General features: G+C 34.9%; 2 protein-coding genes across 2 annotated transcripts; both read left to right on the top strand.

Moving 5' to 3' along the window:
• Window positions 1-1,279: 1,279 nt before the first annotated feature.
• Window positions 1,280-4,880, top strand: LOC141835942 (stearoyl-[acyl-carrier-protein] 9-desaturase, chloroplastic-like). Its single transcript, XM_074723348.1, has 3 exons — window positions 1,280-1,401; window positions 3,377-3,875; window positions 4,320-4,880. Exons 1-3 carry the CDS (start codon window positions 1,280-1,282, stop codon window positions 4,878-4,880), a joined length of 1,182 nt encoding a protein of 393 aa, XP_074579449.1.
• Window positions 4,881-6,151: 1,271 nt separating this feature from the next.
• LOC141836726 (uncharacterized) lies at window positions 6,152-9,559 on the top strand. Its single transcript, XM_074724239.1, has 6 exons — window positions 6,152-6,335; window positions 6,887-6,970; window positions 7,484-7,733; window positions 7,890-7,986; window positions 9,071-9,136; window positions 9,493-9,559. Exons 1-6 carry the CDS (start codon window positions 6,152-6,154, stop codon window positions 9,547-9,549), a joined length of 738 nt encoding a protein of 245 aa, XP_074580340.1. The 3' UTR covers window positions 9,550-9,559.
• Window positions 9,560-12,144: the final 2,585 nt, after the last annotated feature.

The following is a 12,144-nucleotide window of genomic DNA, read 5'->3' as shown; positions in this document are numbered from 1 at the left end:
ATAATTATTTTAATAAATTATTTTATATATATATATATAAATTTATGTTAAAATTTTAAAAAATAAAACTAATAAATTATGTTTATTAATTTAATAAATTATTTTATTAAAATAATTATTTTAATGAATTATTTTATTAAAATAAAATTAATGAATTATATTTATTAATTTAATAAGTTATTGTATTAAAATAAAAGAGTAAATTATTTTTTAATGAAATTTATTTATTAATTTAATAAATTATTTTATTAAAATAATTATTTTAATGAATTATTTTATTAAAAATATATAAATTTATGTTAAATTTTAAAAAATAAATTAATAAATGATGTTTATTAATTTAATAAATTAATTTATTAAAATAATTATTTTAATAAATTATTTTATTAAAATAATTATTTTAATAAATTATTTTATTAAAATTAAATTTTTATAAATTATTGTATTAAAATATTTTTAATGAATTAATTTTTAAAATATATATAAATTTATTTTAAATTTTAAAAATAAAATTAATTAATTATATTTATTAATTTACTGAATTAATTTATTAAAATAATTATTTTATTAAGAAATATATAAATTTATGTTAAATTTAAAAAATAAAATTAATAAATGATGTTTATTAATTTAATAAATTATTTTATTAAAATAATTTTTTTATTGAAATAAAATTAATAAATTATATTTATTAATTTAAATTTTATTAAATATAAGTATTTTAATGAATTATTTTTTAAATATATATAAATTTATTTTAAATTTTAAAAAATAAAATTAATTTATCAATTTAATGAATTATTTTATTAAAATAATTATTTAAATAAATGTTTTTATTAAAAATATATAAATTTATTTTAAATTTTAAAAAATTATAAAAAATATATATTTATATTTTTAATATATTATCAATTTATTATCATTATTAATATTGTTAATTTAATTTATTTTATTTAAATCAAAGGTAATAGTATACCAAGTCAAATAATACTAAAATAATTCTAAAATAACTCTATATATAATCCTAAAATAATACCAAATCAATATAATAAATATAATAATATATTTAAAGATAATTATTAATAAATCTAATAATCTTATTTAAATTAATAATAAATCTAATAATATATTTTAAAATATAATATTTTAAAAGAATTATTTGAATAAGTCTGGTCGGATCCTATATTATGATACCGCTCGTTTTTGCCCTCTCCATGAGGAAGAGGAGCGAGCGAGAGTGGAAGTTGAGATAGAAAGCGGAGAAGGAAGGATGTCTTCAATGGCGTCTGTAGTGCCATTTCATACCCAATTGCTCTTCTGCTCTCGCCGTGACGGCAGGTGGAATTCCAGATCTCGCGGAGTCTATATGGCCTCCGCACACGGATCCTCCGCCGCCACCAAGTGAGCTCGCTTCCGTCTTACAGAATTTCAGATTCTCGATCTTTCTTTTCGAATTTTTTCTTGGGTTCTGATGAATTGTTATGGATAGATACAAGTGGCTGAGAATTTATTTATTTTATTATTTGCTAGTTTTCCTTTCCGAGTTCTCACTCGTTGTTCCCCTTTTTCTTTCCTGAGGAATTCATTGTGGATTGCGATCATGCACTCGGTTTTCTTAATCTGTTTGATTTGTATTGGGTGATAATATATCTTTTTGGGTTCTGTTTGATTTGAGATTGAATATCTCTTTGCCTTTTTTTTTTTTCTCTCGAAAATCGACTATCTTTGATATTTATACCAAAGTTTTCGTTCTTGTATGCCAAATCATCCCTCGACTATCTTTTTCCTTATTGATTGCTCAGAACTGTAGAGTTTCTTTGTCTTGCCTTGTGCCCCTTCATTGGCGTTTTGACCACGTTTGACCATGTGTACTGGAATATAATTACAGTTTAGAGAATGCTTACGAGACTTGCAGTTTCTTATCAATTGCTCAAGACTGCTACGAGCATATTAAATTTCCATTTCCCTGTTTTTATGGGCTTGCAATTATGTAAATTTCCAAACTAAGCTTGCAAACTTTAGAGTTGTTTAGAATTTTTAATTGTCACGTCTAATACCCATGGATCGAAGAATTTTTAAGATTGGGCATGGATGCAGTTATTGCTGCTAGTAACTTATTTAAAGTCCATGGCTGGTCTGACAATTAAGCTTAATGAAAGAATTATCTTCTATATTCACCCACTAGGATGTATAAACTGTGTTTTGCACAATTAGATTTTGAACTCCGTATTTTGAATTTTATTTTCTTCTTGCTTCATGTACTTGTTTCTTTGTGCATCTAACAGAGTTGCTCAGAACTTTGCGTTTAGTTGATCTTGTAATCTGAAACTGGTAGATTCTTAAAAACTTCCATCTAGTATTTGAAGTTCCCACGTGACATGGGAATCATGGGAATCATCCATGATCTCCTACACAGATATATGATAGAGATACTGAGCAAATGACTATGGTGTTGAGCCTAGCAATTTGATGTTTTATTGTCAGCATGTTTTTTAACATCGTTTCCATCAGTAAATGAACTTTTGTATTTGTTGCTGCAATTAAAGATGCAAAGTAGCTTTGTATTAGACTTAGTAACTATTAGATTAGGATGCCCATGCTTTGACCCTTTTTTTTTTTTTTTGAAAAAAAATGTTTTGGCCTTTAATTTCTTGCCTCATGTACGGGTTTCTTTGTTCATTTAACTGGGATGCTTAAAATTTCATCATTAAGTTGATCGCGTAATCTGAAATTGGTAGATTCTTGAAAAGTTCCATGTAGTGTTTCATTCCCACATTTTCCTGTAATTATCCATAATTTCCTACATGTATATATATGGAAATGCTGCACAGATGTCTATATATGTTGAGAATAGCAGTTTGATGTTGGTTTATTGTTTGCATAATATCTGCATACTTCCATCAGTATGTTAGTATATTTCTTGCTGCAACTAAAATGCATTACTGGACCAGTTATTCATGCACTGGTTCTTGTTCCTGCACTCCTAGAAACATCAAATCTTTCTTGTATCAACTGTTATGCAACCTCCTTATATTGGAATTGCGACTTAAATAGTCTTTTTTTTTTTCTAGCTGCTTCAGAAAAAAAAAGTCCTTTTGTACAGTCATTATGCATCCTCATCCATTCTACTTTCTCATGGTAATCTTTCAAGTAATGCTATTGTCACCTAGTGAAGTTGGTATTGTAATATATGAACTTTTGGTGCAATGATAGATTTAGTTATCTATTTTATTCTTGTGGTTAACATGTTGCTGAACGATGGTTACCAAAATAAACTATTTGATATGTCTCATCTAAGTATGTTATGAATGTTGATGTACTAACTTCACATGTTTTATAGTTTTTTTTCCTTATTGCTCTTGCTATATGGTTTCAGAGTTGGGACTCAAAACAAACCCTTTGCACCTCGTGATTTGCATGTTCAAGTTGCTCATTCATTGCCACCCAAGAAGATTGAGATTTTTAAGTCGTTGGAGGGTTGGGCAGAAAGTAATATTTTGGTGCATTTGAAGCCTGTTGAAAAATGTTGGCAGCCACAAGATTTTCTGCCTGATCCTTCTTCTGAGGGATTTTATGATGAAGTCAGGGAACTGAGAGAACGCTCAAAGGAGATTCCTGATGATTATCTGGTTTGCTTGGTTGGAGACATGATCACTGAGGAAGCCCTTCCTACATATCAAACAATGTTGAACACCCTTGATGGTGTTCGAGATGAGACAGGTGCAAGCACTACTTCTTGGGCTAGTTGGACAAGGGCTTGGACTGCTGAAGAAAATAGACATGGTGACCTTCTGAACAAGTACCTATATCTTTCTGGAAGAGTGGACATGAAGCAAATTGAGAAGACGATTCAGTATTTGATTGGCTCAGGAATGGTAATATCTAGCTACTTGATTATAGTTTATGGTTAGGTTCAAGTTTAACCTCCTTTTACATAGTATTGGAAGTTGTTTTGTTGCAACATTTGAGGCTGCATAGGAATGCTACCATGTGTTTAGTTCTGCTAGGTCTCTTTGATTCTTACAAACTGATCCTTCCATTTGGGAGCTTTTTCTTTGAAATTTTATCCAAGTTTCATCTTCTCTGTTTGAGTTGACTACCTGCTTAACTAGTATTACAGATTAGAGTATTCCTAACATTATTTAATAGTCTTGTGATGCTTACTCATTTTAGATCAACAGAAATTAGTTTTAGAGGTTAATATTGAATTTTTTTATACATTGAAAATTAGCTAGCATGCATAGGAAACATTGAATGGTAATTTCTACTTGTGATACTTACTCCTTTTAATTATCAATTTTCCATTCACTTGATTTCAGGATCCAGGTACTGAGAATAATCCATACCTTGGCTTCATATACACTTCATTTCAAGAGAGAGCTACTTTCATTTCCCACGGAAACACTGCTAGGCTTGCCAAGCAACATGGGGATCTCAAATTGGCTCAAATATGTGGAATAATTGCATCTGACGAAAAGCGCCATGAGATTGCATATACTAAAATAGTGGACAAACTGTTTGAGATAGATCCTGAAGACACTGTGCTTGGATTTGCAGACATGATGAGGAAGAAGATCTCAATGCCTGCCCATTTAATGTATGACGGACGAGATGAAAACCTCTTTGAGCACTTTTCAGCAGTTGCTCAGCGGTTGGGTGTATACACTGCCAAGGACTATGCTGATATACTCGAGTTCCTTGTTAACAGGTGGAAGATAGCTGATCTAACTGGTCTTTCTAGTGAAGGGAATAAGGCCCAGGATTTTGTCTGTACTTTGGCTTCCAAAATAAGAAGACTCGAAGAAAGAGCACAAGCTAAGGCCAAACAAGCTCCTACCATGCCCTTCAGTTGGATCTTTGACAGGAAGGTGCAACTCTAGGTGGCATTCACTATTTTTGGCCTAATATCGTTCTTGCATGGAAGCAAAGCATTATTGGTGCCTTCTAATTTTGATATAATTAACATGTTCTCTTTTTTGTTTGTTTTATTTTCTTTCATTTTTTTGTTTATTTTGTTTAATTTTTAATATTATAAAAAAGTATATGCGTGAGACACCATCTACTACTCTACTAAATTTGATCTATTTTAAATGTTTTGATATATCCTATTTTAGATGTTCTGATATATCATAGTCTCATTTAGTATTATTTATAAGCATTATTGATCTCCGTGGTATCCATTTCCTTAATAAAAATATTATTGTCAAAAGGAAGACTGGATGTTCTACAAACTATATCACAATCAAAACTGCTAGTTCCCCTTATAAGGAAAGACTATTGTTTGGATTATTTGTTTTCATAAATAAAGTGATTTGTCAAAAAAAAAATTTAATTTATATCATTCTTCCATGGATAAAAATGAGTATTCGGTTAAAATCAAATTGAATTGAATTAATCAAAATTGAATCGAATCAAATTATGAACCGATTGAATTTTTAAATAAAAATCAAATAAATTGAATCGATAAAATATTAATTAATTTGATTTTTAATCTTATTAATAGAAATAATTAAAATTTTTAAATATTATAGAAGATTTATCAATTAATTAAAAATTTATAAATTTACTTATTTAAAAATTATTATTTATTTTGATTAATTTAATTTATTTGATTTAAGTGAATAAAAAATTTTAAAATGGAAATCAAATTGAATTAATTATTTTTTAAAAAAATAAATTTATGAAATAATTAAATTAAATTTTTAAATTTGATTTATTCAGTTTAATTGAATTTTTGTTAACTGAATTTTTATTATTTGCTATTGAGAGTGAAAGAATATGACCTAAGTGAAAATAAATTTTTTTATTCGAGGGAGAAAGCCTTAAATTTAAATTAATTATTTTAATATTTTTATTGTAAAATTTTTTATTATATTTGTTTTTTAAAAATACAAATTACATGAGCCAATTATAATATAATTATTAAAAAAATAATAAATCTCAGTCAGTCTCATAGACTCACCAGAAGTTTTCCACCGACCACTTGTTCTACCGTTGCATTATACTATAATATAATTATCAAAATACAATAAGAATAGGTATAATAAAAATATTAAAATTTGAAATCTTATTTTAATATGTTATTGGGGAATATGTTATTGGGGATTTACTTATGGAAAGTGATTTGTTGCTAGTTTGACAAATGAGACTAATGGAAGCGCTGAGGGAAACCTACGGCGCCGACTCCGAAGGGTCGGACACAGATGATTCACCTGTTGCCGAGTCGATAAGCAGCAAAAATGGCGCTAAAATCAACTCATGCCAACAACTGCATCCTCTGCCGGTGTCCTTGCCGCCGCCGCCACTCGACCTCCTTCAAACACCCGATGTTCCTGGTATGAAAATTATTTTCTTCAGTTTATGTTTGCTTCAATTTTGATTTCGATGCTGGAAGTAAGGCTCTTATTCAGAAATAGACGGGATTAAGGGATTCGACTTTATTGGGCTACGGGAAGGGTGGCTCTGGTTTGCTTTTCGATGTTGTTAATTTGATGTTCTCTGCTAAAAAGAAGCCTTAATTTTGTGCCCTTTGCATGAAGTTTGCCTCTGGTATTTTGATGCTGACTCGCATGTTTCAAGTATGAACTGAATCCAACTGCCTCTTCCCTTAGGGTTTATTCCTTCTACAAATTTGTTTCCTTTATTTATTTTGAATAAGAGAATGCATAAAGACTAGGTATTTCAATCGTGTTAATACAATGCATCTCACTGTTAAACTATAATTTTTTTTTCACCTTTTCCTATTTGATAACAAGATTAACTATCCTAATCACCTCCTAATGTCACAAATCATTGCCAAGTTTTTCCTTTTTTTATGTGCTAGCAGGTTTTAGGATAGCCTTTTCATTGATTTTGTGCTATTGCTGATGCAAACCACTTTTTTCAGATTTTTCATCAACTACTCGAGGAAGCCGCATCAGAAGCTTCCCTCATGTTGAAGGAAATTATGCTCTTCATGTTTACATCCCAGGTTTTGTAGCATCAACCACCTTTTGTCTGCTTAATTATTTCTCAATTTAGAGAAGTGTTCAAAGTTGTCTGTTTCTCTGCTACCCTGTTAAGCCATGTATTTGCAAGTTAAGCTTTGGTCTATACTGCCATATGCTATCTAATATTTGAGCTGAAAGGATAAGGAAAAATATTTTGTATCTACATTCAAGGATAAGATTAGTTAAAATAAATAATTGCAGATGGTTGATAAAAAATAAAAAGAGGAAAAGGGATTGTGCAAGTGATTGCACCAATACCATCTATATATTAATGATATATTGTCAATGTGTGATAAGCCTTCTACAATGGAGTTTCAAATAGCCTAATCTAAGATAGGCACTTCGCTAGTCAGATGATCTAGAAACTGCCTGCATATGAAATGATGAGGATAATATGATAAGCTTCTTTAACTTGAATATTTTTAATGATTACTTATTTTTCTTGAAATCTTCACACTTTTGGTTATTTTAGTTACGAGCATTTTGTTTTGCAGTTCTCATACCAACACCAATTAGGATGCAGCTAGCCATTTTTATAAAACAAATTGCATTATTAGTTCCTGGACTTTGTGCTGTTGATTGTGACTTCCCTATTGCCGAGTTATGCAAAGACAATGCAAAACTAGAGCAATTTCTCTTAGGAAGAGAATTCCATATTAGTTTGGGAAGAACAGTTCCTATTCAAGCACATCAAATTGATTCTATTGTGGCTATGCTTCGTCAAAGGTTCCAATCACAGAGAAGGTCAGTGAATATCCTACACTCTACAGGGATTTAGATACCATGCAAATTGCTAAATCTACAATTTCTTTGCCCTCCTGGACAATCTAAACTTAATTTAGTGCTTCCTTTATTTTCTCTTTTCCTTTAGTAATAAATTCATCTTCCTATGAGTGACAGGTACTTTATGGATTTCAATAAGTGGGATGTCTTTGTCAATGATGAGCAAACACGCTCTTTCCTTGCGCTTGAAGTTATGGGTGCTGGTCTTTCAGAGGTATATAAGATGTTACATCAGGGACAGAAAATGACATTAAAATAGAGCCTCAATCCTCTTTTTTTTATCTAATTGATTCTTCATTATTGATTGAAAAAGTTCAGCGAACTTCCAATTATAAATTTTCACTTTCATCAAGTAATCTTCAGTTTCTCTTTGAAATTGGCACTAAATATCTACTCCCATTATCCTCATTTGGCTCCCACAACCAAGATGAACAGATAGTAGTATCAATGGTGGGACAAAAAAATATTTACAAAAGTCAAATTGCCTTGTTAATTGTGACTCAAATGTGTTCAAGTTATTGAATGCTGAAGCTTGAAACTACAGAGCTACCTACATGATGAGCTAAAATACATGCCAAGCTATTGTATAACCAAAGTGCATACTACTAAGATTAGTTGGAATATCAAGGCAATTATGCCAAGTTGTCAATCTATGGGTTTGATAGACCAGGTCAGGTCATGTCAGGTCTATAGAACTGTTGATGTTCATCAATGCATCAGAACAACATAAGGTCCCAGACACATCTGCATTAAAGGTCAATAAATTTTCAAGTTGTGGGCTAGCTTAATTGTGGATCCTATTCAAGTCATGCACATATGGTAGCCAACATATATTTGGTTAGCCTTTTCCAATTCCATGTTCATGTATAAGTTACAGGATGCGCCAGCAATGGTTGTGTTATCTTAGAATGTAGTGGCAGATAGGCTAAGATAAGACATGAAAGCAACATAAAAAAATAAGCTCTATAGAGAGACAACACCTCATTGTGGGATTTCACTGTGTTTTCATTTCTATGTTGTCACGCCTTTGAAACTGATATATAACTGTTAATGGTATGACTTCAAATAGTTGTAAGCTACACAGCTTGATGACCATGAGTACCACTTGAATATTTGTTTTCAAGTGGACAAAATTTAGGATACCAACGTTTGGATAAATAGTTGCTGTTTTCAATTTTTTGTGGTTTGATGCTCACTGTACTTTTTAAAAGATCTTATTTTATTTTATTTTTATTCTTGTTTATCCATAGGAGGCTCTTGCAACTTTTTATGCTAATGTTGAATTTTCTTTTCCTTAGATATCCAAGCAGATTCGACTTGTAGATGTGATATATAGATTACATGGTCTCCCTGAGTTTTATAAGGTATGTAATGTTAATCGCCACTAGTGATTTACCACTAGTGGCATCTATTGTGGATAGTGTATTTGTTAAATTGATTTTGAGTTTTTGTCAGTTCTGAATGGTAAGATTCATGAATGCTGCTGCATAGCTTATTGGGCAAATTGGCACAAGATAATCACTCGTCTACAAAATATCATGCTTTTCTTTGTTACTCTTTCACAAGCTCCTCGAGTTTTATCCTAATAAGCATGCCTCAGAAAATTAGATGATGTTTTCCCTCCTAACGTCATGCATCATGCATCTAAACAACCATTCAGTTTATAATTGTATCTCCATAAAACTGTTTTAAAAAGTTATTCACTTGTTTCCCGATGCAGAACCCACGGCCACACATATCCTTGCTATGGGGTTTAGGAGAACAAGCGGCATGTTAAACCAAGCGGTTTTTTTCAAATATATCTTCTACCTCTTGTTATCCTAATGCTTCAAATTTAAGCACATGGGTGATTGATTCGGGCGCCACTGACCAACCATATACCTATGCTTCTAAAAAATTCATTACCTATGTTCCTGTCGAGATCCACTCCTGGACGTGTCACTGACTGAACCTCCAAACCAGAGTGAAGCAAGATCGGACGAAGGAGGATCGCCTAGCCTCTGATACCTGCAACCACAACGATCATGAGAAGGAAGGCCAGGGGGTGCCCTGGCGCAACCACTCCGATGCTTAAGTCAGCCAAGGGAGAAGGGAGAAGAAGAAGAGTGAGCAGAGGAGAAAAAGTGGCTTGGGTGTGTGCTCGCGTGTGTGCGCGTACCTGATTACGGAGAGGAGTGGTCTTTATATATGTGAGAGGAGAAAGTCACATCCCATCTTAATTAAGGCAGTTGTCTCGTCGTTACTTACCATCTTGTCAGAAAGATATAAAATGATCAGAATGAAAATCCCATCGTTGACATACGATTGTAGGGTCATTTTGCACGTGGGTGTCAGGGCGGTGATCATAATTAAGGGGTATGTGACTGTCAGAAGAAATGATGGGAGTGATGGGGCAGAGCACCGTGAAGGCCATCTGGCATGAACCCTAGCCGAATCCGAATGCGGACGAAGGCGCCGAGTCGATTGAGAGCCTTCGGGTTCATAAGAGGAATCATTTGATGAGAGGACTCGGATAAGGAGCCGATTCGGGTAAGGATTCGGCTCGGGACAACACTTCGGATACCAAGGTGTCGACCCTGAGTTCTTGATTCGAGTAGAGTTCGATGATGAGAGGGACTTGACTCTCGGAGAAAGGGGTCACGAATCGAGAACGGACTCGGGCTGACCCTTGAGTTAATCGCTACGGGCCTACTCAGGAGTCGGGCAGGGCACCGAGTCATCCACTGAGTTTAAACCCGGACTGGATCCCGTGGGGCTTGCTCCTCACACCCATAACACAAGGCTCCCCGCTAGTCTAGTCGAAGGAAGCGGGAGTCGGACTGACTAGAACGATTCATGCTCGACTCCCGAGTAGGCCCGTAGCGGTCAACTCAAGGGTCAGCCCGAGTCCGTTCTCGATTCGCGACCCCTTTCTCCGGGAGCGGAGTCCCTCATCATCGAACTCTACTCGAATCAAGAACTCGGGGCTGACACCTTGGTATCCGAAGTGTCATCCCGAGCCGAATCCTTAATCGAATCGGCTCCTTATCTGAGTCCTCTCATCAAATGATTCCTCTTACGAACCCGAAGGCTCTCAATTGACTCGGCGCCTTCGCCCGCATTCGGATTCGGCTAGGGTTCATGTCGGATGGCCTTCACGGTGCTCTGCCCCATCACTCCCATCATTTCTTCTGACAGTCCCATACCCCTTAATTATGATTGCCGCCCTGACACCCACATGCGAAATGATCCTACAATCGTATGTCAACGATGAGACTTTCATTCTGATCATTCCATTCCTTCTGACAAGATGGTAAGTAATGATGAGACAGCTGCCTTAATTAAGATATGACATGACACCTATTTCACATATATAAAGACCACTCCTCTCCAATCAGGGAGGTACACACACTTTAGCCACACCCAAGCCACTTTTCCTCTTCCTTCTGCTCACTCTTCTTCTTCTTCTTCTCCTTGGCTGACTTAAGCATCGGAGTGGTCGTGCCAGGGCACCCCCTAGCCTTCCTTCTCACGATCATTGTGGTTGCAGGTATCAGAGGCTAGGCAATTCTCCTTCTTTTGACCTTGCTTCACTCTGGTGCAGAGGTTCAGTCGGTGACACGTCTAGGAGTGGATTTCAACAGGAACATATTTTGGCGTCGTCTGTGGGAACAAGACAAAATCCTGATTTGAGACATGCCGATGGATGATCCTCCCCGGCCCCCTCTCATCACCATGACACTGAGAGGAGTTTGATCGAGTGGTGGCCATTGTTAGCCGTGTCTAGGAACCAACATGAGGCTCCAATTCCTCCATCCCGAATCCCCACCCGATCTGCTGAGGTCCCTCCAATCCCAGCCCGTCGACAACACACGCCAGTAGAAGCCCAGCGAGCCCCCTCCATGAGACCCTTCCAAGAAGCCGAATGCTATGGGGCCTTCATGGAGTCGGCCACCGAGCAGACTCCTCCCCGGGATTCGGCCAGGGGCAAAGGTCCTTGGTCAGGAGAAGGTAGTGGGCTCGACAGTTCACCCTTCGCCTGGCGAATCCTGGAAGAAGAACTACCCGACACTTCAAAGCTCCTCAGTTCCCCTATTACACGGGAGCTACGGACCCTGAGGACCACATCGGGTGGTTCAAAAATGCTTTCCTTGCTACACCAGTACACTGATGCCATCAAGTGCCGAGTCTTCTTGACGACGTTGGCCGGGTCGGCCTTGCGTTGGTTCAACCGACTCCCTCCTTCCTCCATCTGCTCCTTCGCGGACTTCAAAAGCTCCTTCCTGAGGCATTTTGCAACCAGTAAGACTTACCGAAAGACTTCGATGGATCTCTTCTCTGTCAAACAGAAGTCTCGCGAATCTTTGAAAGAGTATGTGCACCGGTTCAACCA

The sequence above is a fragment of the Curcuma longa genome, chromosome 10 (genome assembly GCF_044706935.1).
Source record: "Curcuma longa cultivar G26 ecotype Majalengka, Jawa Barat chromosome 10, ITB_CL_G26_1.1, whole genome shotgun sequence".
Classification (NCBI taxonomy): Eukaryota; Viridiplantae; Streptophyta; class Magnoliopsida; order Zingiberales; family Zingiberaceae; genus Curcuma; species Curcuma longa.
The sequence above is the reverse complement of the archived record's forward strand: the minus strand, read 5'-3'. Positions and strand labels throughout refer to the sequence as shown.